General features: G+C 40.7%; 1 protein-coding gene across 4 annotated transcripts in view; it reads left to right on the forward strand.

The window, feature by feature from the left end:
* Positions 1-27,663, forward strand: part of CEP89 (centrosomal protein 89) — a 129,382-nt gene that overhangs the window by 31,673 nt on the left and 70,046 nt on the right. For all 4 annotated transcript variants that reach the window (XM_050923068.1, XM_050923069.1, XM_050923070.1 and 1 more), the window contains 8 exons: positions 3,073-3,291; positions 4,693-4,835; positions 8,355-8,405; positions 10,074-10,157; positions 12,028-12,135; positions 18,457-18,568; positions 21,536-21,716; positions 23,906-24,073. In XM_050923068.1, coding sequence (XP_050779025.1) covers positions 3,073-3,291; positions 4,693-4,835; positions 8,355-8,405; positions 10,074-10,157; positions 12,028-12,135; positions 18,457-18,568; positions 21,536-21,716; positions 23,906-24,073 — 1,066 coding nt within the window. The remainder of the gene's footprint in view (positions 1-3,072; positions 3,292-4,692; positions 4,836-8,354; positions 8,406-10,073; positions 10,158-12,027; positions 12,136-18,456; positions 18,569-21,535; positions 21,717-23,905; positions 24,074-27,663) is intronic.

Consider the following 27,663-nt stretch of genomic DNA (forward strand, 5'->3'; position numbering starts at 1 on the left):
TGGCCTATGTCTCCAAAGGTGTTAACAGGCCACTTCACCTTGAATGGTGTTTTAGATTATGTGTTAACTACTTATGCTAAACTATCTATTTGATCTTGTATTTAGGTGTGACACTCTTAATACCTTTCTCAAACCTAAAGAAGAGCTCTCTGTAGCTCAAAAGCTTGTCTCTCACCAGCAGAAGTTGGTCCAATAAAATATGTTGCCTCACCCCCCTTGTTGCTCTAATAAATTGAAGAGTCATTGTAAGTGTCAGGTATAAAGCATGATATTTGCCAGACTTCCCAGTGAGAGGTCAGGTACAGAAATAGCCATTAACAGAATATAAAGCCAATAGTGAAATATGGAGGAAGGAACTTGGAATTAAAGAAATTCATAATACCTAAGCATTATTATTTACCTCATGAGTCTTGGGAATCTTCATCTTTCTGACATACTCTAGGAGATCTGAATGAAAGGCAATATTGTAACATTTATCCTTCCCCTTCTCCCCAGTCACCTAAGTTTTGTGTACACTTGAGAATTTTACCAGTGCTGCTTGCACCAATGTGACTGAAGTGGTGTAAATTGCAGTGATGCAGTACATCCACACATGGCATTGCCTTCAGCTATTGCCAAGTCTATGGATTGTTGCATCTAACCAGCAATTCTAGGCACAGCTCCGTGGATCTCCTAAAGAGGTGTCTATGGTATATTTACGCATGTTCAAATTTATGATTTTTTTTTGTTTCCTTTCAAAGGTTTTTCCTATATAAAAAGCTGTTATGCCGTCACACTTGCATATGCCATGTGAGAAGGTTAACAACTCCCAACACACCCAATACCAGATAAACTGGCTGTAATATAGACAAGCCTCTTGTGTTTTAATATAGCAGTGGTCACCAACCTGTAGATTGCGATCGACTGGTTGATCCTGGAGACTCTCCCCAGTCGATGACAACCTCCGGGCACTTAAAGGCTGGCAGTGCAGCTGGGCTGCTGCTAAGGCGGGCTCCCTGCCTGCCCCTGTCCCCCGCCGCTCTCGGAAGGAGCCATCTCACTCCTGCAACCCCTGGTTAGGGGACAGAGGGGCATGTGGCTCCACATGCTATTCATCTCTGCAGGCATCACCCCCGCAGCTCCTATTGGCTGGGAATGGGGAACTACGCCCCCCCCCCGAACAGGTGCCACAGGGGCACGTTGGCCCCTTCCGAGAGCGGCGAGGGGCCTTGGCAGGCAGGGAGCCTGCCTTAGCCCCATTGCACCGCCAACTAGGAGCCATTTGAGATAAGTGCCACATGGCGGGAGACCACACCCCAATCCCCAGCCCTAAGCCCTTCCCAGAGCCACCACACCATACCCCTTCCTGCATCCCAGCCCTGACTCCCCTTCTAGAGCCAGTACCCCATACCGCCTCCTGCACCCCCACACTGTGTCCGAGCCCTGAGCCCTCTCTTGCACCCAAACTCCCTCCCAGAGCCAACACCCCATGCCCCCTTCTGCACCCCAACACTCTGCCCCAGCCTGAGCCTCCCCTGAACCTAAACTTCCTCCCAGAGCTTGCACTCCTCAGCCCCTCCTTTACCCCAAGACTCACCCCAGCCCTGAGCCCCCTCCCAGAGCCATCAACCCATGCCCCCTCCTGCATCCTGACCTACTTCTGCACAACAAACCCCTGCCCCAGCCCTGACCCCTCTCCTGGAGCCAGCACCCTGTAGCCCCTCCTACACCCCAACACTCTGCCCCAGCCTGGAGCCCCCTCCTGCACCAAAGCCCTCTGCCCTAGGCTCAGTCCGGAGCCCCCTCCCACGCTCTGAACCCCTCGGTCCCAGCCCAGAGCCCGCACCCTCTCCCAACCACTGTCCCAACCCAGTGAAAGTGGGTGTGGGGGGGAAAGCAAGGGATAGAGGAGGGGAGATGGAGTGAGCGAGGTGGAGTTTCAGGGGAAGTGGAGGGGCCTCGAGGAAGGGGCAGGGTAGATCCTGGGTTGCACTTAAATTCTAAAAGTGATCTTATGTGTAAAAAGGTTGGAGACCACTATATTATAGCTATCTGATATCTAGACAGATATAGATAATAACTCCAGGTTCCCTAAGCAGCTCTTGGAATGTATATCTATACTACTGAAGCCTCCTTCTACAGTTGGCCTAAGCAGAGCTGGATTCAGGCGTAGGCACTGTAGGCCCCAGCCTCTTATACCTAGGACTCCAGCTCCTGGAGTCTGTTGGTGGGGATAGACTCTCAACTTTCATTTTTTTAAAAAGCAAGTTTTCTAACTCATATGGCTACAGAGAAAAGTTTGAAAACGTGATCAAAGTATAACTGATGCAGTGATACCTGCCTGATTCTGCAGACAGCCTGAAACTGTAGCTCTGCAGGGTATGAACGACCTCATGCTTCCCAAAAATGTGGGGGGAGGGATAGCTCAGGGGTTTGAGCATTGGCCTGCTAAACCCAGAGTTGTGAGTTCAGTGCTTGAGGGGACCACTTAGGGATCTGGGGCAAAAATTGGTCCTGCTAGTGAAGGCAGGGGGCTGGACTCAATGATCTTTCAAGGTCCCTTCCAGTTCTAGGAGATTGGTATATCTCCAATTACCACCTTATAACTAGAAGACCAATTGTTTGGGGTGTGGAGGGGAGCCTCCAACACCATCCCAACAGAGGACTCTACCTGTAGCAGGAGAAGAGAGCAGCAGGTTTGGCCTGCTCACCTCAGCAGATATACTGGGGGTGGGGGAAGCCTGCTACTACCTTTGCTGGTGGTAACTGGAAGCACTTGAGCAGAGGTGATGATCCTTTTACGCAACACCCTTCCTCACTCCATAGTTTTTTGTCCCTCTTGGCCCCACAGGCTCATCAGTGCCATGATTTGATTTGTGTCCTACGGATCCTTTCCTTAAAATAATTTAACGTGCATTCTAGCTTAATGTACTCTTATTCTACCAGCTATACTTATTTTTCCATAATAGAATGCTAGTAATTTGTGAAAAGACTGATATTATTTTTCCCTCTCTTAGAGCTAATAATGTAGAAAAGTCTGAATACCATGTGAATACTGTATGTTTTATAACATGTTTTCTCTGTCATCTGTAGATGTATCTGTTCGGACAAGACAAGGACAGATGGAGAAAACTAAAGAGAAGTTCCAAGAACTAAAACAAGAAAATTGGTCTCTAATCAATGCAAATCAGACTATGACCCTACAACTTGAGGAACTAAAGCAACAAATAAAGGAACTACAGTTAAAACTTAAGACACTGGAAAAAGAAAATAAAAAATGTAGAAAAGCTGCAGAGAGTTCACATAAGGAAGGTGGGATACAACTTTAGAGTATCTTTTATTGAAGGGAACTATATCTTGCTTTATTTTCTAACTCACTCAGAACCTGTCCCCTCAATAACTGAGCCCCCACATTGGGTGACCTCAGCATATATCCAGACAGAAATAATTCTCCAAGGGTAACAGAATATAATCAGCTCTGTTCTTTAAATAGCTTATGGAATGCTAAATAAGTCTTGGTCATAATTAGTCTAATAAATCTGCAGGTGAACTTGATGTCTCAAAATCCCACAAAAACTTCAGTGCTGGAGTGGCACCTTGGAAGTCCCTTAGCAATGCATCAGAAGACATTAAGAAAGTCTTTTTTGAGTCCCTTGCATCTTTTTAGTCCACTGAATGGTGAGGGGTTTTTGTTTTTTTTTTAAGTTTGTGAGAAAGTCACTGTAGCTGAGAATCCCTGCATCCCAAAGCAATATGGTAGCTCTACTACTTGAGCTAAAGGAGAATCTGCAATAAGCAGAAGCTGTAATAATGCTTTATATCTGTTTGCAGGCCTTTGGCCATTGAAGGAGAAGGCCAACAGAATATGTTGCTAAGTAAAATTAAGTCTGTTAAAATTTAATTCCACTAGCAGTCCCTCTCCCTTGCAACTTTAAGTAAATCATGTTAACACCTTGGCAGTCCTGGTATTGGTGATTCAGACTTTGGCCCAGTCCATTGCAATCAGGAGTAAAATTCCCATTTAGTGGAATGGGAGCAAGATTGGACTCTTCTGCAGTGCTTTGCATGTTTCTTAAACACATAATCTATTGGAATTTTAATACTGATTTTGCAGTATGTGGTACAAATGGAGTTCCCCTCAGTAGAAAAACAGCATGTTTTCATTTTCTTTGTAGTCTTTTTGGTGCATAGGACTCCACTGAAATAAAGTCTCCTTTTGGGTAAGAGAAGGCATTCACTTCCATTACTTGAAACTAATAAAGCCATCCTCCACTATTTTTTAAAACAGGCACTGCATATTTCTTTGTTCCACATCCATGTCATTTTTAGCATACAAGATATAGAAATATAGTTTGGAAATGTTTACCTAGAGTGCAGAAGTCAAAACCCACATTTATCATGCAATAATAGTTTATAAATTAAGTTATTTAAACTGTTTGATAGAAATAAGTATTAAATGTAGGAATGTTAATGTTTTTATGTGACCCTTAACTAACTAGTTATTATGCCACAGAACACATGAAATGGCTCTTCCTTTTGTTATTTCTTATTCGGAGTTTAATAATTTTTGTGTGGTTACTAATGTGGCAATAGAAGTTATTTATCCTGTAATTTTTCCGTTTCTGATTAGGGAATTTTGACAGCTAAGTTAATATGCAGGTGTCATGTGTTTGTCAGACTGTTGTGATTTGGTTTTATTTTTTTTAAATATAGAGGAAGTTGCAGAACTGCTTTCATTGAGACAACAAGCTCAGGAACTGGTAGATGAAAATGATGGTTTGAAAATGGCTGTCCATCGTTTGAATGTGGAATTGAGTCGCTATCAAACCAAATTCAGGCCATTGTCCCAAGATGAGGTAATATTCCTGGTTACTGTTGCTTGTAAAGAAATATTTGGGGGTTTTGGTAGATTTTAAGGATCTGCATACCTATAGATCGCTTTAGCACAGGGGTCGGCAACCTTTCAGCAGTGGTGTGCCGAGTCTTCATTTATTCACTCTAATTTAAGGTTTCGCGTGCCAGTAATACATTTTAACTTTTTTAGAAGGTCTCTTTCTATAAGTCTATAATATATAACTAAACTATTGTTGTACGTAAAGTAAATAAGGTTTTTTAAAATGTTTAAGAAACTTAATTTAAAATTAAATTAAAATACAGAGCTCCCGGACCGGAGGCCAGGACCCGGGCAGTGTGAGCACCACTGAAAATCAGCGTGTGTGCTGCCTTAGGCACACATACCATAGATTGCCTACCCCTACTTTAGTATCTAGGCAGCTAGCTGATACACCAATGTATTTTTCATGTTTTTATGTGGTTTCCAGAAAATTAAGAGATGATGTGACTATAGGACATTTATCTGAAATTACTGTAATGAGACTATTCAGCTATCAAAGTTAATTTTTTCCTGTGCACAGCAGGGCTGTCTGCGGGGGGGAAGAGGGGCAATTTGCCGTGGGCCCCACAGGGGCCCCCACGAGAGTTTTTGGGGGGCCCTGGAGCTTCTTCTGGAGCAATTTGGCGGTGGGGGGTCCTTCCACTCTTGGACCCGCCGCTGAAGTGCCTCTGGGCAGCCCTGGTGCACAGAAATACTGTGTTATCTGTCTGCTTCATTTGTTCTATCATTTCAGAAACTGTATAGTATGCAGCCATCACTTAGGTACAAGAGATTACTTTCCCCAATACATAGTACAATTCATGGAAAAAGGGGAACAATGCATTTTTATTTTTAATATCTCCAATCTGTAATGTAGGGAGTGTATAAATCAGTTACTGAAAGCCTGATCCCACAAAACCTTATGAATACTCCTTAAACATATAAGTAGACCAATTAACTTCAGTCATTTGGCCCCTGTACTGCAATCAGATCCATGCCAGCAGCCCCATGTGCAGAGCCTCACTGACTTCATTGGGACTCAGCACAGATATAAGGATCTGCCTGCACAGATAAGATTGCAGGATAGGGAGGCCTTAATTAGTAATGATAAGTGTATCACCAAGTTACCTACTGTAGGAAGAACAGATTTTAAAAAATCCCTGTTGAATTTTTGGCAGGACCAGAGCCTGAACAGCTGGAGAGAAATTTCAAAGGAAGCCAAGACTAAGCAACAAATGTTTTTTTTTTATTTCTAGTTTATTTCTAGGCTTCAATTCACACTCTATTTCCTTCATCCATCCTAACAATTTGTAAACTCCAGACAGGCAGTATAAAACCAAACCAAACACTGTGCCTCTCTTTCCTTCTCCTCCCAGACCTTCAGGCATTAGAGGGCTCAAGATCTCCTCTGAGACTTAGAAGGATTTTGCTCCCTTCCTCCCTCTTAAGACCTAGCTCTCTGCAAGTAAGATGTTACTTTGGCACTACCTCCTGCCCACTTTATTGTACTAGCTGTAGAAAGGATGGATTGGAAAGGATGGATTGGCTGAGTAGAGATTCACATTTAAATTCCAGGTCAAATGTCATCTATTCTTTCTTTTGAAACATATGAATGTAAGATCCGAATAGTTACATAACCCTGATTTACAAAGAAAATGTTGATACAAGAAGTCTTTTGGGCTGAAAAAAAAAAGTCTGCATTTAAGAAATATTATCCAGTTTAACGACTTGACATGGTTAGCTACTCTGCTGTTCAATATACTTAATTTAAGGAAACAGTAAATTATATGCTTGCTGGCATTTCTCGTTCAGATACTTCTCCTTTATCAACTAATCTTTTGCAAATGCTGGAAAGCTCATTGAACTATGATTCAGACATCTATTCACTAAGCTTTTTACAGAAGAGGTAAAGGCCATTTTGCAGCAGAACCACCTTGCTACCTGCTAATTCTTCTTGACAGTAAATCCTACACCTTAGCTCCCTAGAGATACTTCCATCCTTCTTACTATTTCTCAACTAAGTCTTTTTTTTTTTCATTCAAAAGATATGACTAGAATCCACTATGCTTTTAAGTTTTAATATATCTTAAAATGCATAATTTATAGCTGGCGGCAAAATCCTCAAGAGTTTTTTGTTATTTGTGGTCTGAGTTCAGTGCTTTTGAAAGGAGGAACTAGCAAATAGATGAAAGTGGAAATAATAAGCTTTAAATATGAAGCTTCTGACAAATGGGTAGCCTTTTTTTTTTTGTAAATGGTTGTTCAATATGTGGCCTCTACTGAGACTACTACAAGAATGAAAACTAATGCTAGCTGTGATGGTAGTCATGATTCACAATATTTTTCTGTAAGTCTATAAATACAATAATGTGTTACTACTTTAAGCAGTACACAGTATAACTAGGCATACATTTAATTCCGTTTATTGCTTAGATACTTAGAAAAGTGAAAGACATTGGTATGGTTAAATTAGATAGTAGGTCTAATCATAAAGCCTTTTGAGAACCTTTGATTGGTGCTGAGCACCATGGAAAGACTTATAAATAATCAGAAGTAAATTACAACTATTTTTTGTAAATCACGCAAGCAAGTGTTAACATGGGGTAACTGAGCAAAGAGAAGTTTCACATTTATCCTTCTCAGCAGTTAGAGCACTAGCCAGGGACTTGGGAAGCCTGGAATCACTTCCCTGCTCCACTACAGACTTCCTCTCTGAATATAGGCAAATCACCCAGTTTCTCTGTGCCTTAGTTCTCCATCTATCAAAGGGGAAGAATATTTACTGTCAGGATGCAGCCTGAATGTTTATGAATGGGATGATACAACGGGGTTGCCTGCGATAGCAGGAGGCTGGACTCAATGATCCAGAAGGTCCCCTACAGTTCTATGTCCTTATGTACCTCCTACCTTGTAAGAATAAATACATTAAAGATTGTGAGATGCGCAGTTACTATGATAATGGAGGCTGTATAAATTTCACAGATACATCAAAATGGCTACTTGATTTTATGCTTAATTGAAACTATGCGTGTGCTTCTGGTGGAAAATATACCCCTTTGCCTTCAGTAGAGATTTTTAAAATCCTTTTCTTATTAAAATAAACTCATGAAAGGAATGGTTTCCTCACCATGACCATTTGTTATGGTTCTTTTCACACCAAAATTTACCAGTATTCCTACATTCTATTTAGAGTTCCTTTTATAATACCATACTCTTCAGACATATCTGTGTCAACCTGAGAATTTAAGATATTTATGAAAATTAAATTGAGAGTTTACTACTAAAACTAGCCTGGATTAAATTATGCTTTACATGATGTCAATAAGAATAGAAAGTCTCAGTTTTGGTGAATCTGTAAGTATTATACGTATTATCTACTTAGAAACATATGTCTGAGTATAAAGAGTCCTATGAGTCATACGGCTTGCGAGTGGACAATGCTTGAGGAATCAAAAAGCAGAAACAGTTTAATTTGAATTCCAATTTTCTAAAATTATTTTAGAATATAAAAATTGGAGGTCTGCCAGCAAAAGGGCCACCCCCTCCCTGGCTGGTAAGTAAATCAGTATTTTTACCTTTACAATATATTGGTTAATTGTTGTATTTAATTTTAGCTTTTTCTAAAATTTGTATAGTTTCCAAATAAATTTGAAACAGAAATATTTAAATCTACAGAATATTGTTTGGATACTGTGTTGAGCTACTGCATGCTAGCATTTATGAGATGATGGGCATTTATTAATGTTTATACTATGATTTAAGATAGAGGGCAAAATTCAGCCCTGCAGTAAACATGTACATCTGCTATTAAAGTTATTATGACTTATGGCCTTCATTCAAAAACACATTAGTGAGAAGTGGAAAAAATTGCTATTGTTTGATATTGTCCAATATGTAATGTAATTGCACGAACTGTTGATTAACTGTATTTTTAAGATTATTTAAAGAGCTACAAAAAAGCACAGCTCAAATGACAACAAATGGCATATTTTATCCAGTTACTGCAGAGAGTATATCCTCCCTAAAGAAGAACTGCAAAATTTTATGAAAAACAATATTTTAAAAGTTGGTAATCTTAAAAGAGGAACAAAATACTTAAATTATATTTTATAAAATCTGTATATTTATAACAAAATGTCTCAATTTTCCAGCCAAATCCTAAATTCAAGATTTCCTCCTGACCCTTCTATATTTAGTCAAACACTTTAAATAATATCAAAAATGGAAGATAAAAGTCCTTCCTCCAACTTCTTAGATGTATGGACCAGAATGCATTTATGCAGGTGCTTAATTTTAAACACATGAATAGCCTCATTGACTTCAATCCTGAATTTAGAATTTGGCAGGATAGTGAAAAAGATGCTCTTAGTTTGTAGCCATAGCACCTTGGTGTGTGATTTTGTCAGATCTCAAACTAAGCAGGATCAAACTTTACCAATACTTGGCTTAATAATGTCCATGGAAAATATGGACATTCTAGTTGGCCTGTGAATGCTTGCATAATCCCTGCACCATCACCTGCGCAATGTACCAAGAGCACAAATAATTCAAGCAAGGTGAGTGCATTGGGGTTCACTCAGTGAGAATGTGCTAAAATCGACCACACCCCTTCACAATCAGAACCATGGAGGACTTGCTGAGTGTGAGGCCTGTTGTTTTTTAGGTAGCCAGGACAGGTTCAGGTTCACCAGTTGAGCAGTTCTTTCTCAGCTGTGACTTTTCCAACTTACAAAAATACCTATGAGAGTCAGAATTTAGCACACAGGCTGAACTTGCAGTGCTGAGCCATCTCCTGGGACGTACTAAGCACTCACATTTCCCATTGAAGTTAATGGTGTTCTGAGTTTGTGAATCAATGTAAAGTGTCTTTTATAGTTCTCATTATAAGGAATTCTATGAGCTAGTGGGTCCCTTGAACTCTCATTGAAATCACCTGCGGATGCAGTTAATGGGAGTTGGGGGCACACAACATCATGTAAAATCAGGCCTTTATTTTCTGCTTATAAAAATTCATCTTTTCATTTGCTTTTGCACAATCTATGGTCTGTGTATTGTGCGGAGTTCTACATTTTCAGTGTATTCATTCATTTTACTTAAATTCTGGCTTGAATCTGACTACATTAAAAGTTAAATATGGAACTAAAAAAGGAACCTAAAATATTTATAATATATTTTTGAATATATTTCCATGGATTAAAATACATTGGGTCTTTTTCTTCAGCTAGATATGAAATACTTGTCACCTCTCCTATTGGCATATGAAGACAGAATGCGAGAAAAGGAGGATTTAAATCTTGCACATGAGGCAAGTTGGCAAATAATTTAAAAAAATTAACAGTAAAGTGGAAATAAATAGGAACACATCACAAACTGTTGAAATCCTTAAAGGGATCTTGTCAAAGTTGCTGGAGGCCTAAAATTAGAACTAGCTTTGCTCTGATTTTTGGCTTGCATACACATTATGCCCTCTGTTGTTTCTGCGTGCTTTCTCTGTTTTGTTTTTGTGAGCTGGCAGAGCATTGAGATGTACAAGAATTGTCCTTTTCAGGGTGAAAACCAGAGTAAATAGACTTTGTGCGGAGGTCTCAACTGTAGTTTGGGAAGGAAAGAATTCACCTTTGCAACCAATAGGGAAGACTGTAAGGTTGCATTGCAGCCCCTACTATTCAAACCAGAGGTTTTAATAGTGACCACTGCCTTCTTCCACCCTCTCTGGGAGGGTTGCCAGGTGTCTGGTTTTCGACCGGAATGCCCAGTCGAAAAGGGACCCTGGTGGCTCCGGTCAGCTGCTGTTAAAAGTCCAGTTGGCTGCATCAGCCGACTCTGCATGGCTCCTGGAAGCAGCTGGCATGTCCCTCCAACTTCTAGGCGCAAGGGTGGCCGGGGGGCTCCACGTGCTGCCCCTGCCTGCAGAGCAGGTGCCACCCTGAGCAATGGCTCCACCAGTTCCCATTGGCCAGGAACAGCAGCCAATGGGAGCTGCGGGAGCAGTGCCTGTGGATGGGAGCAATGTGCAGAGCCCCCTGGCTGCCCCTGCACCTAGGGACTGGAGGGACATGTCGGCTGCTTCCGGAAGTCTCCTGAGTTAAGTGCTGCCTGGAACCCGCACCCCAAACACCCCCTCCTGCATACCAACCCCCTGCCCCAGCCCTGAGCCCCCTCCCACACCCAGACTCGCTCTCAGAGCCTGCACATTCACCCTAGCCCTGAGTCCCCTCCCATATTCTGAACCCTTCGGCCCCAGCCCAGAGTCCCCTCCTGCACCCAAACCCCTCATCCCTGGCCCCAGCCCAGACCCCGCACTCCCAGCTGGAGCCCTCACCTCCTCCTGTACCCCTACCTCCTGCTCCGGCCCAGTGAAAATGAGTGAGTGAGAGTGAGCAATGAAGGCAGAGGGGATGGAGCGAGCAGGGATGTGGCCTTGGAGAAAAGGTGGAGCAGTGGGTGGGGCAAGGTTGTTCAGTTTTCTGCAATCAGAAAGTTGGCAATCCTACTCTCAGGGAGAATTCTTGGCCGCTGAATCTATTGAAAACAGTGATTGGTTAATTTAGAGAGAGGACAGAACCCACCTCTGCAATGGACACAAGTTGCAAAGCTTTCCTGTGCATCTGCTGTGTTCATTCCTCTCTACAAGAAGATATTTTGGGTCAACTGCAAGGAAATAAATTTTAGCCTCAGAGCAAAAGTCTTGTATCTTTCAATATTCTTCTTCCTCACAAGGATGAAGTTGTTAAGCAGAATAAAAGATACCTAGGGCTCTGTTCTTGTAAATTCACCATAATATATTTCCATAATCAAGTATAATGAAAATTAATAGCATCATCTGGTAACTCCAATAAACCTCCATTATTCAGGAGTTATAATTTGGCTATTTCATAAGACATGAAGCCAAAACCTTTTTATTATTATTATTATTTTTTTAAACAGAAAATGCATGTATTTTTTACCAAATTATATTTAAATCAGTTAAGCAATTTTCAATGTAGGTATGGGTATGCTTCCTTCAGCAGCACTGACACTAACAAACTGAGTTAATGATGGGCAGATAAGTAAACTTGCTATTCTTGCATGATATAAATACACTCAGATATGTTAATAAAATATTTCTTATAGCATGAGGCTGAAGCAAAATGTGTATATTTTGATATTTTTATGTGAATTTATTTGTATTTCAGGAGGACATGAAGAAGTTTAGGATACGAGTTGAAGAACTGGTGAAGGAAAATGAACAACTGCACCAGCAATTAAATAAAAATAGTTCTATTACCCTGAAGGAATGGCAAGTGGATTTTGTTTGTATTTATTAGCATTAGTGAAAAAGTACTCTTATTATACTACTCTTATACAAACAGACTTTTAAGAGCATATAAACATGACAGGTGAAATCCTGGCTCGATGTAAGTCAATGGGAGTTTGATTTTGAAACGTAGTGCCTTAATGTCAAATGCTCAATACCAGTAGGAAAGATTTTATACATTTGATACATGTTAGTTAAGATCTGTCCAATGTACAAATCTTCATGATATCTGTGAACTTTCTAGGACAATAGATCAGAATGATTTTTAGTCTCTTTGATCTAATTTGAAGTAAACTTCATATCCCAAAAGAGAAGAGAGTCAGTGTACACTGTACACTAACCATTTATCTATAAAACTCTCAAATGTTTTAATCAGTTAATTTACTAATCTTAAAATCAAATAAAGTAAGTTTAATTAAAAAATTATTCAACTTTACCAGAATTGACTATTTCTGTTGCACTGCTTCTGTCCTCATTCATTACAAATGCTCCCCACCTATGGAATTTGGAGGCTATCCAGCGTTGTTGCTGGATGTTCCACGACTAAGCTCTGCCCTTCAGCTCAGGCCACCCAGATCTGTCTTTGGTGGTAGAACAAGTTTGCGATTCAGTTTCTTCCAACCATTTTGTTTTAAAACCTTTTGTTGCAATTTAAATCCCCGCAGATTGGGTAAATAGCAACATGGCGATTATAACCATTTGATCTGCTGCTTCAGCACCTACTTTCTGGACTTCTTTGCTCCCACTCAGGCATGCATGTCAGAACTGTCCTGCAAACACCTGGCTTAAATCCAAGTGGTGTTTCATGTGTGAGGCAGCATTTACAGGCTTTACAGAGGATCACTTGTGCCCTTCCTATACCCAGCTAGCTGACCCTCATCTTGCACATTGCCAGTGTGTGGTGCTCAGAGTCAGACTGGCATGTCAGTTCTCCACTGCCCCAAGGAACTGGGACTCTAATGCAAACAAGCCTCTTCAGGAGCTTCTGAGCTTTTGGTAAAAGAGTCTAAGAATGAGGAAAAAGTTATCTGGCCAACTCAGGGGGTAAGTCTCACAACAAGTCTGGAATGGAATGGGAATCATGGAAAGGATCCAGAGTCTCTTTCTTGTCCCCTCCTCCAGAAACCAAAGTGGGTCTTCCACTCCCTAGGGGAAGAAGCAGGACTCCTCCACAGCTCTTCTTCCTCCCACTGGAAATTGGGGGCTTCTCAGGGTACTCAAGGGGAAGTCTTGCAAATCCCAGAGAGTCTGGGTCCCAAAAAGGAAAAAAAACAAATGTGTCCTTTGCAAGGCAGCAATTAATATTGTTAAAGAATAAGTGGGATGAAAATTAGGGGTTAAATCTCTTCTCTATTCCCTTCTCCCCCTCAGGGAGTGTTTGCTGGGGCTTTTGACTCCATTAACAGAGAGACTCTAGAGGGCACTCAAGTGATATGGTTTTATCAGCAAGTTTATTCAGATACTGCAGAGTCTGTGTGGCAGTGGTTCCCAAACTGGGGTTTGTGAAATATTACAGGAGGTTCTCGGGGAAAAAAATTCCCTAATGGTGGACAGAGCTGTCCCTAGGGACCCTGGGCAGCACAGGGCCAGCAGCCTGGAGCCCCTGGACTTCCAAGAGCTAAGCAGATCAAAGAAAGCATATCTATCACACTGAGGCGATTTAAACTTCAAGACTCCTTATAAGAAACGGAAAGGGAGGTGAATATTTTTTGCTGTTTTTAAAATTAAATAGGTAGCTAGTATTGTTTTTTAAATTATTATGAACAAGTTTAAGCTTTGTTGTAACATGCACTGTTTGCCTGGACTGCTCAAGACCTGAATGCTTGTGTAGGAGGAAATCTTTGAGTTGGCTTCTTAAATCCCTTCCTGCTGTTTCACATCTGATACTTCTTGATGAAACATAGGAGCGTTGTCTTATAACAGGCTTATTCAAAGTGATACAAACTAGGAAAGTGAGATCTTGGAAGAGTGTTGCCTTTTTCATAATGTAATAAAAATACTGCAATGATAAATAGTAATTAATACTAAATAGTGTCTAATAAGCATGACATAAAAACAATTTTTATATTTCCAAGTTTACTGCTTTTATAATTTATACTTAGGTATAGGAGAAAAACCCTGGAAATATTCATTTTTAGGAGGGGGTTCGTGAGACTTGACGTGTTAGTGAAAGGGGTTCACAGGCTGTTAAAGTTTGGGAACCACTGCAATATGTGTTAGCGGCTGATATGATGTATGTTAGCAGGGATATGTACTCAGTCCAGTACTTTTTGCTCTATATGTAGAAAAACATTTTGTCAAACTCCCTTAGTAGCACTGGTGGAGGCTGCAAAATGTTGGGGCAAATTATCAGTCACCTTGACTTTGCAGACATATATTGATAATGCCTATGGAGGAATACAACCAAGAATCAGCAACTAACCTGTACATAACAGCCAGAGAATGAACAAACCATCAAACTAATGGTAACATCAAGAAACAGGCTAAACTAGACATTATGGTGTAGACATTAAACAAGTAGACAGTTTCTCTTACTTGTGTTCCATCATAACCTATGACAACTGCTATGAAGATGAATGACATCAACAAGCAGATAGCTACTTCCAGCAGAATATTTGCATGCCTGAATAAAAATGTTTGTAGGCTTAAATGAATATCTAGAAAAGCTAAAGACAGATAATATTCAATTCTCATTGTACTTACATTACTTTATGAGCGTGAAACATGGGTACTGACAATGCATCTTTAGCAGAAACTTCAAACATATTCTAGATGTGACAAAGGCTAGATAGGCTAAGAAATTATGACATCTATAGAAGACTGAAAGTGCAGTCTGTGACTACAGTCATTACAAGGAAACAACCACAATGGCTTGGCCATGGAAGGGGGTTATTCTAGCAACAACTGCCTAAGATTGTTTTCTGTGGAAGAGTGCAAGGAGAGAGAAGCAGTTGACATCCAAGGAGACAGTGGTATAATATGGTATAAAAAACCATCCAGTTAGCACCCCAACAAGCTCAAATCGTGGTTCAAAACAGATATGGATGGAATCTACTCATAACATCAGCCCTACTGAACCTTGGTGCTGGGAGAAAGGAGATGATGATCTATACAAGAACCACACTGCTTTTTTCATGAGAGAAAGACTATTCTTATAGTTCTAGAAACCTCTCTGTTTAAAGTAAGTTCTCTCTTTCTACAATTCTTGGAATCTCATCATTTTGTTGTGTCCTTGAAGGCTGTGGCATAAAATGAGCATTCCTAGAACTGTAAAGTGGAGTACATATGCCAACTGTACCCTGTTCATCTCATTGTATGCAAAATGCTAAGGCCCTAAGTCTCAAAGTTGCTATAGGCAAGATGTGAAAATCCTGCACCAGTTGGCATTCTAGGTATCTGGGAAACTATACACAGCAGTCCCTAGAGGCACTGGTGGAGAATGTATGAGCCTCATCTGAAAAACTTTGCAAAGTTTCCTTTCCTTTGCAGATTCATCCTTTTGTAGGAAGTTGCTACTGGGTTGGTTCCCACATAACTCCTTTGTTTACGAAATTCTTGCTTAATGAGGTGCAGGGGAGGGAGACTTCCATTCCTGCCTGTAATTCTACTATAAAAATCTACTTATCCTTTCCTTCCATGCTTCTAGGATTTCTTGCTTGCTACTTCCCTTTAGTAATGAATAAGGAAAGAAACTGTGCAACAAAATGAGAAATTTCTTACCTGGTAACTTTTTCCCCCCTGTTAGCAGCTCTCTCTGAATTCAGGCCACTCTACTAGTCTGGTTAATGACCAGAATATAAATTGTCTCTAAAGGGAGACATAGACATATATTGTCTTAAGGCTAATTTAATACATTATATCAAATTTTCTTAATGCTAATGATTAGTTGTTGGAGTGTTTTTACCGCTGTGGAAGAACTCTTCTGGTGGCCAGAGATGAAGGGCAGAGCTTAGTCCTAGAACCACCAGTAATAACATTGGACCACCTCCAAATTCCACAGGTAGGGTGCACTAGCCCAACAGCAGGGACTCAGAAATGTAGGGACTTTAGAAATCTCAAGGGATTTGGCTGTTCCCCAAATTACAGAAGTCTTTGGGAAAAAAAAATCTGCTAGCAACATAATCCCACCTTCATATGAGTAGCAAAATATTGGGGAGAGGGAGGCAATTTTTATTATCTAGATTTCCCCACAGATTTAAAATGATTTTGTCCATCATTGTCCAATTTGCTAATCAGAACTGTAGGAATCTTTAGGACAGCTATGATCATTGGTGCATTCTTGTGTGATCAGACCCCAGCTTCATATTTTAAGGTCAAATGATTAGTGGCCACCAGGATGTGTTTCGGGCATCCACAAGCAACCTAATCCAAACATGTTGCAATTAAATTAATGAACACTCACACTACATTTATATAATATAGTTAGACAAGAATGGGAGTATAGAGTATATCTACACTGCAGTCAGAAGTGTAACTGCCTCATGTGTAGACATATCCGACCTAGCTTTGATTTATCTGTTTATCTCAAATAACAATAGCATTGAAGCTGCAGCAGCACTGTCTAGCCACTTGATTACATACCCAGGTCCTGTGTGGCCTTCTACAGCCTGTGATGCTGCGTACTCATAGTCTTTTTGACATAGTCATTTTGCACACTCTGTGTATTGTAAAAGACAATATTATCAAGCCGTGCATACTTCAACACTCTATATATGATAAGGCTACAATTTTCTTGTTTTGGTCACATCTATAAACTTTTGTTAATATTGATATCATTGATAACTGTTAGCCCTCTGCCTTATGACTGGGTAAAGTTAAGCTAATTGATTTGGTGGGTGCTTTAATCAAGGTTTTGTATGATATCAGGTGGTCACAAACAAATGAACGGCATCTTATTTGTCTTCAGAGTGTCCACATTTCTTATATCTCTGCTTGCATCCTGGATAATACTTCTCTACTTTTCTGGCTATCACATCAGAACACAAATAGTTCCTTAGACTTTTCCTAACAGCAAAAAAACTTGTATTTGCTTCCTAGAAGGCTATATTAATGCCTAGTATAGAGCAAAGGGTCAGTTGTATGCTAGAGGTAGCTAAGATTAGAAGGCTTTCTTTTCCGAGTCCCATAAATAGCTTTTATATGACTAGCGCTGGCAGCTGTTTCTAGATCTATAAGCCGTGAACTGATGACTTAGCAAGTCCGAAGAAATATGTTATGTGATCTAGTATTAAGCATTTGGCTATCCCCTCCTTCATGCACTTGGCACAAATGAGAGCCCTCTGGCTTTAATTCAAATATACATGATCACAGTTCACAGATCACAGCAACCGCACCTTTATACCCACTCTGTGGTCCCTCAGGGGCACCAGCAAGCTCCCACATAACTCTCACTAAACATTTATTCTTAAGGGGAAAGCATTACTGAGAAAACTTTAAAACAATAAAAGAACTGCATGCTGAAAAGCTTACCAGAAGTCACACCAACTCTAACCTCAGGCTCTGGTAGATGTCAGTCCTTCAAAACCCATAGCTGGGTTTTCCTGTGATTACAAGTTCATAACTGTTTCAGATTCTGAACAAGAACAATCACGAATAGGTCAGTCTTTCCTTTATACAGCTTGGGCCATTTATCATGGCCTCATGTAATCGGTGAACAGCAGACAATGGCTCATTCCTCAGAGGCATAGCTTCAAAAGACTGGGTTTCTGCATAATCGTGGTGAGTGTGGGGAATTTGCATTCACCTCCCCCTAGATATTCCCCAGGAAAACCACTTACCGTGTTTTCTTCCAAGAGTCCATTCTTTTCTGGCACACTGTTCAGTATAGTCCTCTGAGCCCGCAGGTCACGCATCTATCACATCTACTTTGAGAGGGTACATACAATCCCAGACCATAATAATACATAAACTATCCATTTAATATAATGGACCCCAAAGATACTTAAATTTAATTCAATAAGGTCTTTCAGGGATATTCAGGAAATTGCCATCCACATACACATCTTTTTTTCTGCATTGTCATTGCATTTCCCTCTTCATTCATATTTTGTTTTCAACATTCTAGAAAGTAAAACCTACTTTTAAGGAGGTATTTCATATGAAAATGACATTGTAATGTAATAATTTCACTCTAATAACCTATAGTAATCTGGGTTCAGTCGTTATCTTCAGTAAGCTTCTTGAACAGAAAGCTGCAAATACCAGTCTAAAATTAATGTAAGGTTCATTTCATTGTCTTCTTTTAATTATTTAACTTACTAATGTTTGAGTGGTACATTATTTCTAAATCAATCATCATCATAGGCAGCAGCTGCAAACTCAGGCAAAGCTGGTTTTGGAAGAAAATGGAGTGTTGATGGAGCAACTTGAAATTCAGCAGGCTAAAGCAAAGGAGAGTTACAACCAACATGTTCAGGAAGGTAAGATACTTCAATTGCTACTTATTTTGACTGTACTATTTGAGGTACTGGGGATGGGCCGGCATAGGCCTCCCCAAAACTAAAGGCCCCTCCCCCTCAATTAATGAGGAAGAACCACTGGACTCAGGCATCAGTTGAATACGGAAGACAGCAAATGAATCAACAGGAATAGGGTGAGGTCTGAGGTAAAGAATCAGGGATCCGGAGGATGATACCGAGCAGAGAACCCTGGACAGTGCCCACTGTTCCTCAGAGGCATCTAGGGAGTCAGAGGACACTGACACTGGACACTGCCCAGAGGAACTCTGCCTGGATTTGTAAATGGACAAGGGAATGGAAATAGACCCCATAGTTGCAGAACATTACCCTGTCCAGCTTTCTCCTGGTGTAATAGATGGCTGTCTTGGCCAGCACTGGAAGAAGGTTAACGAGGAGGTCTGGCAACTTTGTGAGGCCATGACTGGGGTGTGAGTGGATTACTTGAATTGTAGCAGAGGTAGTACTGCAGCACTATTTTAATTAATACATGCCTAAAAGCACTGTTAAGTCAAAATAATATAAATTACAATCAATATCCAAGTTATTTCCCTTGCAGACATTATGTAATACATACTGTCTTGAACCACAATGTGTTAATCAGAAGTCACTTTCTCTACTGGAAATAGTGACCAGAAGTTAAAATAATGTTTTATTTATGTATAAATGTATGTTTTGTTAGTAATTTTGAATGCTTTTAACTTTATGTAGTATTAAATATGTTAAACACAGTATGATCTTATTTAAATATTGTATAAGATAAATCATTTGGAGTCTGTGTGATTTTATTTTCTGTTTTGTTGGTAATGTTCATTGCTTTACAATAGTTAATTATCTAAAAAATAACATGATTGAGTCTACTGATTTTTATAACCTACCTTGCTTAAAATTTCATGACATCTTTTGCAGTGAGGAATCAAGCCCACAACATACACAGTTTAATTCAGATTTGTACTCCTTAATTGGTGGTTGATTTCAGAACATTAATTACATGCAAGGAAGAAAACAAAGTAAGAGGGAAAAGATTCTAGATAAAGAATCATTCTGCTACTTTTGGTGTATTATTATACCAGCAAAATCCTATGAACATTTAGAAACTTTTAACAGGATCTAAGGGGAAAAAAAACACCTTAAAATATGTTGTAGTTTAAAACCCGAATATAGAAAGCCACACTTCTAAGTAAAATAATTTTGAAAGTATGGAAATTCAGTTTAATGCACCCAGAAAAATCTTAACTGTGTCCCACAAGCCCTACATTTTCTATTGAAGGTATGATTGCAAAAATGTGACAAGTATCCTAGAATAGTAGCTATTTGCCATGTATAACACAACTTGGATGTGTCACTGAGATTCTTTGAACCTAGGAAGGAATCTTGTAGGTGTAATTTACCTGAGGATATTAAAGGATATTAATTTTTGGCTATGTACATTTTAAGCAACACTCACCACTTACATTATAGGGCAGGGATGGGCAAACTTTTTGGCTGGAGGGCCACATCGGGGTTGCAAAACTATATGGAGGGTCAAGTAGGGAAGGCTTTGGCTCCCCAAACAGCCTGCACCGCTCCCATCTGACCACTCCCACTTCCTATCCCCCTGACTGCCCTCCCGCGAGCCCCTGACCCATCCAACCCCCCCCCGTCCCCTGACTGCTCCAATCCACACCCTCACCCCCTGACAGGTCCCCGGGACTCCCACACCTATCCAGCGCCCCCATTCCCAGTTCTCTGACCTTGCCCCCCACAACCTCCACCCCATCCAATCGCTCCCTGTCCCCTGACTGCCCCCCAGATCCTCCCGCTCCCCCTGTCCCTTACCATGCCAGAGCCAGTCAGAGCACTGGCAGCGCAGGGAGCTGAGGCTGTGGGGAAGGGGAGACAGCAGGGGAGGAGCCGGGGGCTAGTCTCTCTTGCTGGGAGCTGAGGGGCCAGGCAGGACTGTGCCATGGGCTGGATGTGGCTCGCGGGCCGTAGTTTGCCCACCTCTGTTATAGGGTATATATTACTGAAATTAGAGGCCATATAGGTGTTCCTCCCTTGACTTCTCAGAGAGCCATGAGAAAAGTAAAATCTTAAAGTCCCTTGGCTTCTGTGCTTTAGTTGAATTGGCTTTCAGAAGTCCACAGTCTTGGTAAGTTTCTGTGTAGACTGGGAACATTGAAGAGGTCTTAACTCATGGGCTGCAATACTAACTGTGTAAAATCTGCACCTGGCATATGAAACTTTTGAAGTTTCCATCAGGGCCCATGCACAGTTTGGAACTCCACCAGGCTGCTAATTTTCATAGCAAGTGTTTTTAAATTAAAAAAAATATCATTCATTCTGTAACTCAAAGCTACTAAAAAGGCACCAGTCCTCACCAAGACCAACAGATTCAAACTGATTTGAAGTTTCTAGGCCAAACTGTTCTGGGGTTGTGATGAGCCAAAATACATCAAGAAAATATCCAAGAAGTTAACAGCTTTTTATATTTTATATATATATACACACACACACACACATATATATATATACACACACACATACACACTCTCTCCAAACAGTTCTCCAGTTTGCCTCAAATCTTCCAGGAAACTAACAAATAACTCCCCCCCCACCACGCCCTGCCATAAGAACACACATATGGAATTTCAGGTGGGTTGGTTGAGGTTTAGTTTTGGCCAAGCCAGAAGTTAGTGAAAATTCAGATATAGAACAAGGATTTTCTCTTTGTTCTTAACTGTGGATAAGACTGGCATCTCGCTAAACTGCTTGATAGATAGCAGAAGCCATAGGATGAAAGTGCAATACTTAATTTGACAAGTCAAGCAATGATTGGTCCAGTGCTTAATGCAGCTATTAAATTATGTCCTATTGTTTTAATTAGAATTTTGACTTGATTTGTGGATTAGTTCTGTTGTGTCAACAGTTTTTTTTTCATTCCCCATGAAGTTTCAAAATTGACCAAACAGCTAATGGTTTTGGAAGCTAAGAAACAAAGCCAGGAAGAGGAGATATCAGAGAATCAGAAGCAGCTGAAGTCTTTATGCTCCACATGTGAAGAACTGAAAGCAAATCTGAATGGCAGAGTAACAGCAGAGGAGCATGTTGCTTTGGTGAATGCATTAAGAAGGTATGGGTCTATATACTATATACCAGGGGTCGGCAACCTTTCAGAAGTGGTGTGCCGAGTCTTCATTTATTCACTCTAATTTAAGGTTTTGCATGGCAGTAATACATTTTAATGTTTTTAGAAGGTCTCTCTCTCTCTAAGTCTATAATATATAACTGAACTATTGTTGTATGTAAAGCAAGTAAGTTTTCAAAATGTTTAAGAAGCTTCATTTAAAATTTAAATTAAAATGCAGAGGCCCCCGGACTGGTCACCATGACCCAGGCAGTGTGAGTGCCACTGAAAATCAGCTTGTGTGCCGCCTTTGGCATGCATGCCATAGGTTGCCTAACCCTGCTGTATACAGACGTGGAGTGAAAGGCCCCGATCCTGCAAAGTATCCACATGAGCAGGCTCTTATACCCATACAGATCCCTTTGCTGCACCAGGACCCAATCACCAGTGTTCTTTTCCATCAAGATCCATATGTTATTAAGGTAGCTGGCAGAGTACAAAGAAGGTAGAGAAATGCTATTTTAGAAAACTGTTAACTTAATTTTGTAGGTTGATAAAAACAGGGAAATTCTGGTTCCATTGAAATCAATGGGCATTTTGCCATTCAGTTCACAGAACCAGGATTTCACCCATATTTATACCTAGATAAAACAGCATGTAAACTAAAACAAAAAATGCACCTTAGGTTTAAAAATTATATTTTAGAAAACAAATGTCATTACCGGTAATGCTATGGACAATTAAAACTGAATTTAAAAATCCTAATATATTTTTGACTATTCCCATTGCTTGATTACATCTTAAAAATTCATTTAACTTAGGTTTTCATGCCCTAGCACAAAGATGCAGAATTTGTATTGTAAATACCGAAGTCTTTTTGTTATAAGAAAACTGCTTTATTGAAAATAAGATAATTCATATTAACATTTGTAATAACCTTAGAAGCTGTTTTCCTTATTTCTGAATTGTTTTCAATTTCTTGTTCCCTTCTTTGGTGGCAAATGTATAAAATATACTCAGATCTCAAACTGAAAACACTATTTTTCTCCATTTTCCACAATTTCAAGTATGAGAGATCAGGACAAAACACTAAGCAATGCCAAACACTACAGTACAACAGATTGGGAAAAACAAATCTGATATGTCAATTAAATGTCCATCCCCTTTATAAAATCTTGAAAAGTCTAGCAAGATACCACTTACAGAATAAACAAAAGTTAGCAATAAACATGTCATGCCCAACAGTCTATAATATTTCAGGTTGCTAACCCATACTCTAGGGGAAAGATACAGATAAACTTAAAAGGTCCTAGGAGCACATCACTTTGATAAATCCAGTCTGATCAAACAACATGTCTGAATCAAACAAGCCTCTGGTGAAAAGTAAAAAGCTTTTACTTTTTTCTTCTGGTGCAGAAACATTTCTTCTCTTTCCATTCACTAAGATTTAGTTTTTAATAATAAAAATGAAATATATCAGAACTTAAATCCCTTCAATGTCTTGTAGTTTAAAATGAATTATAGCTAACTAACCATCAGTGTGTTTTAAATTTATGTATCTCAGTTTCTCATAAAAATGCGGGCTAAGCTATTTTAATGAACCGAGAACTGTTTTACTACCTCCTGCCTCCACCATGAAAATATGTTCATTGCTTGATGGCCTGTGATATTTTATGGCATTATTTGAGTTTTAAAGGACATATTTAAGAGAGAATGTTAACTTTCTACCTCAGGTTGTCTAGAATTTAATTCATTACGTTTTATGACATTCAGCTGAGTTATTTTTGCTCAAGACTAGGTATGATGGAAATGTGTTAATCTCTTGGCATAGCATGTTTTTACCTTTGAGAGTAATCCATTGACATGGTTTCTGCACTGCTGGTCATGCAGTTTTAGTGGTGATTATTTGATTTACCAGTAAAACCAAATAGAAGGAAGAGGATACATTTGACTATATAGCATACATATAAATCCTGTTTAGAGCAGGGTTGCCAGTACACATCTTTCCATTGAGTAATTGCATTGGCATTATGCTTTGTTGGCCATTTGACTTGTAGCAAAGTTTTTAACATCTGTATCTTTGACACCTAAGTAAAATGTAAGCTAAACAATAATATACTGTCAAATATGTAACTTGTCCATTTTCTCAGTGAAGTAGATCTTTGATACCCATTTTATATTGTCTTTTTCTGCAGTCAGTTGCAACAGGAACAGGAAAAGCGAAGTGCTGAGCTGGAAGATCTAATGCAAAGGCTAGCATCATTGCAAGCACAGAAAAAGAGCCTGCTCTTAGAGAAAAATGACCTAGTTGCTGAAAACAAGATCCTGGAAGCTGAGCTGAAAATGGCACAAAAGACAAATAGGTTTATCTATATCCTTTTCTTCTTCATTTGGATATCTCCTTCCACCGACACTAACATTTTAAAAAACAAAGTAATATCTCGCTGAAAAAATATTGTTGGCCCTTGACCCCTACAGCCTTCTCCAGACACAGAAAGTCTTATTGATGCCAATTAAGTATATTCTCTAAAATTTGTGTGTCTTTCCAGTGAAATATGATTTAACTTCTGTATTACCTATACAGGCCTGATGTTTAATATGTTAGCCAAATAACTGTATAATTTTCATGCACAATTACCATGACTGCACTGAGAAAATGCATGTGAAAATTATAATTAGCCAGTTACCTGATTTAGGTAAGCAATCACAGTAATTGTAGGCATATTGTGAAGCTAGAAATTAAGCCCAATATTCAAACATTTCACAAGTAAAAAGGGAATATTGTCATAGAATTTAAGTACCTACCTCAGTGCAGCAGGTATTATGCAGAACTATAAAAAACACGTATCAGAGGGGTAGCCGTGTTAGTCTGGATCTGTAACAGCAGCAAAGAATCCTGTGGCACCTTATAGACTAACAGACGTTTTGGAGCATGAGCTTTCATGGGTGAATACCCACTTCCTCAGATGCATGTAATGGAAATTTCCAGGGGCAGGTATATATATGCTAGCAAGCAAGCTAGAGATAACGAGGCCAGTTCAATCAGGGAAGATGAGGCCCTGTTCTAGCAGTTGAGGTGTGAAAACCAAGAGAGGAGAAACAGGTTCTGTAATTGGCAAGCCATTCACAGTCTTTGTTCAATCCTGAGCTGATGGTGTCAAATTTGCAGATGAACTGAAGCTCAGCAGTTTCTCTTTCAAGTCTGGTCCTGAAGTTTTTTGCTGCAGGATGGCCACCTTAAGGTCTGCTATAGTGTGGCCAGGGAGGTTGAAGTGCTCTCCTACAGGTTTTTGTATATTGCCATTCTTAATGTCTGATTTGTGTCCATTTATCCTTTTCCGTAGAGACTGTCCAGTTTGGCCGACGTACATAGCAGAGGGGCATTGCTGGCATATGATGGCGTATATTACATTGGTGGATGTGCAGGTGAATGAACCGGTGATGGTGTGGCTGATCTGGTTAGGTCCTGTGATGGTGTCGCTGGTGTAGATATGTGGGCAGAGTTGGCATCGAGGTTTGTTGCACGGATTGGTTCCTGAGCTAGAGTTATTATGGTGCGGTGTGCATTTACTCCACATGGACTCCTCCTGAGGGTCGAAATGACAGCCTGGACCTATACATTGAATGCTTCCGCCGGCGTGCACAGGCAGAAATCGTGGAACAACAACATCGCTTGCCTCACAACCTAAGTCGTGCAGAACACAATGCCATCCACAGCCTCAGAAACCACCCTGACATTATCATCAAAGAGGCTGATAAAGGAGGTGCCGTTGTCATCATGAACAGGCCTGACTACCAAAAGGAGGCCGCCAGACAACTCTCCAATACCAAATTCTACAGGCCACTTCCCTCAGATCCCACTGAGGAATACACTAAGAAACTACAGCATCTACTCAGGACACTCCCTACACTAACACCAGAAGAAATCAACATACCCCTAGAGCCCCGACCAGGGTTATTCTATCTACTACCCAAGATCCACAAACCCGGAAATCCTGGACGCCCCATCATCTTGGGCATTGGCACTCTCACTGAAGGACTGTCTGGATATATGGACTCTCTACTCAGACCCTATGCCACCAGCACTCCCAGCTATCTCCGCGACACCACTGATTTTCTGAGGAAACTACAATACATTGGTGACCTCCCAGAAAACACCATCCTAGCCACCATGGATGTAGAGGCTCTCTACACAAACATCCCACACACAGATGGAATACAAGCTGTCAGGAACACTATCCCTGATGATGCCACAGCACAACTGGCTGCTGAGCTCTGTGCCTTTATACTTACACACAACTATTTCAAATTTGATGACAATATATATCTTCAGATCAGTGGCACTGCTATGGGCACCCTCATGGCCCCACAATACGCCAATATCTTTATGGCCGACCTGGAACAACGCTTCCTCAGCTCTCGTCCACTCACGCCCCTTCTCTACCTACGCTACATTGATGACATCTTCATCATCTGGACCCATGGGAAGGAGACTCTGGAAAAATTCCACCCTGATTTCAACAGCTTCCACCCCACCATCAACCTCAGCCTGGACCAATCTACACGGGAGGTCTACTTTCTTGACACCACGGTGCAAATAAGTGATGGTCACATTAACACCACCCTATATCGAAAACCTACCGACTGCTATGCCTACCTTCATGCCTCCAGCTTCCATCCCAGGCACATCACACGATCCATTGTCTACAGCCAAGCACTGAGGTACAACCGCATCTGCTCTAACCCCTCAGACAGAGACCAACACCTACAAAATCTCCACCAAGCATTCTCAAAACTACAATACCCGCACGAGGAAATAAGGAAACAGATCAACAGAGCCAGACATGTACCCAGAAGCCTCCTACTGCAAGACAAACCCAAGAAAGAAACCAACAGGACTCCACTGGCCATCACATACAGCCCCCAGCTAAAACCCCTCCAACGCATCATCAAGGATCTACAACCCATCCTGGACAATGATCCCACACTTTCACAGGCCTTGGGTGGCAGGCCAGTCCTTGCCCACAGACAAACTGCCAACCTGAAACATATTCTCGCCAGTAACTGCACACCGCACCATAATAACTCTAGCTCAGGAACCAGTCCATGCAACAAACCTCGATGCCAACTCTGCCCACATATCTACACCAGCGACACCATCACAGGACCTAACCAGATCAGCCACACCATCACCGGTTCATTCACCTGCACATCCACCAATGTAATATACGCCATCATATGCCAGCAATGCCCCTCTGCTATGTACATCGGCCAAACTGGGCAGTCTCTACGGAAAAGGATAAATTGACACAAATCAGACATTAGGAATGGCAATATACAAAAACCTGTAGGAGAACACTTCAACCTCCCTGGCCACACTATAGCAGACCTTAAGGTGGCCATCCTGCAGCAAAAAACTTCAGGACCAGACTTCAAAGAGAAACTGCTGAGCTTCAGTTCATCTGCAAATTTGACACCATCAGCTCAGGATTGAACAAAGACTGTGAATGGCTTGCCAACTACAGAACCAGTTTCTCCTCTCTTGGTTTTCACACCTCAACTGCTAGAACAGGGCCTCATCCTCCCTGATTGAACTGGCCTCGTTATCTCTAGCTTGCTTGCTAGCATATATATACCTGCCCCTGGAAATTTCCATTACATGCATCTGAGGAAGTGGGTATTCACCCATGAAAGCTCATGCTCCAAAACGTCTGTTAGTCTATAAGGTGCCACAGGATTCTTTGCTGCTTTTATAAAAAACAGCAAAAGTATATGTGTATCATCAACTTATAGTAGACTATTGTGGCGGACTGTGTGTAATGAACTGGACAGAATGTTAGAGAACCTAGGAAAATAATAAAATCTCCAAGATGTGAACAAATGAATTTAGGAAAAATATGCAAGACAAAGTATGGGTCAGATTTGCTGGGTCTCATGCCACGATGCTTTTTGC

The sequence above is a fragment of the Gopherus flavomarginatus genome, chromosome 14, assembly GCF_025201925.1.
Source record: "Gopherus flavomarginatus isolate rGopFla2 chromosome 14, rGopFla2.mat.asm, whole genome shotgun sequence".
NCBI lineage: Eukaryota > Metazoa > Chordata > Testudines > Testudinidae > Gopherus > Gopherus flavomarginatus.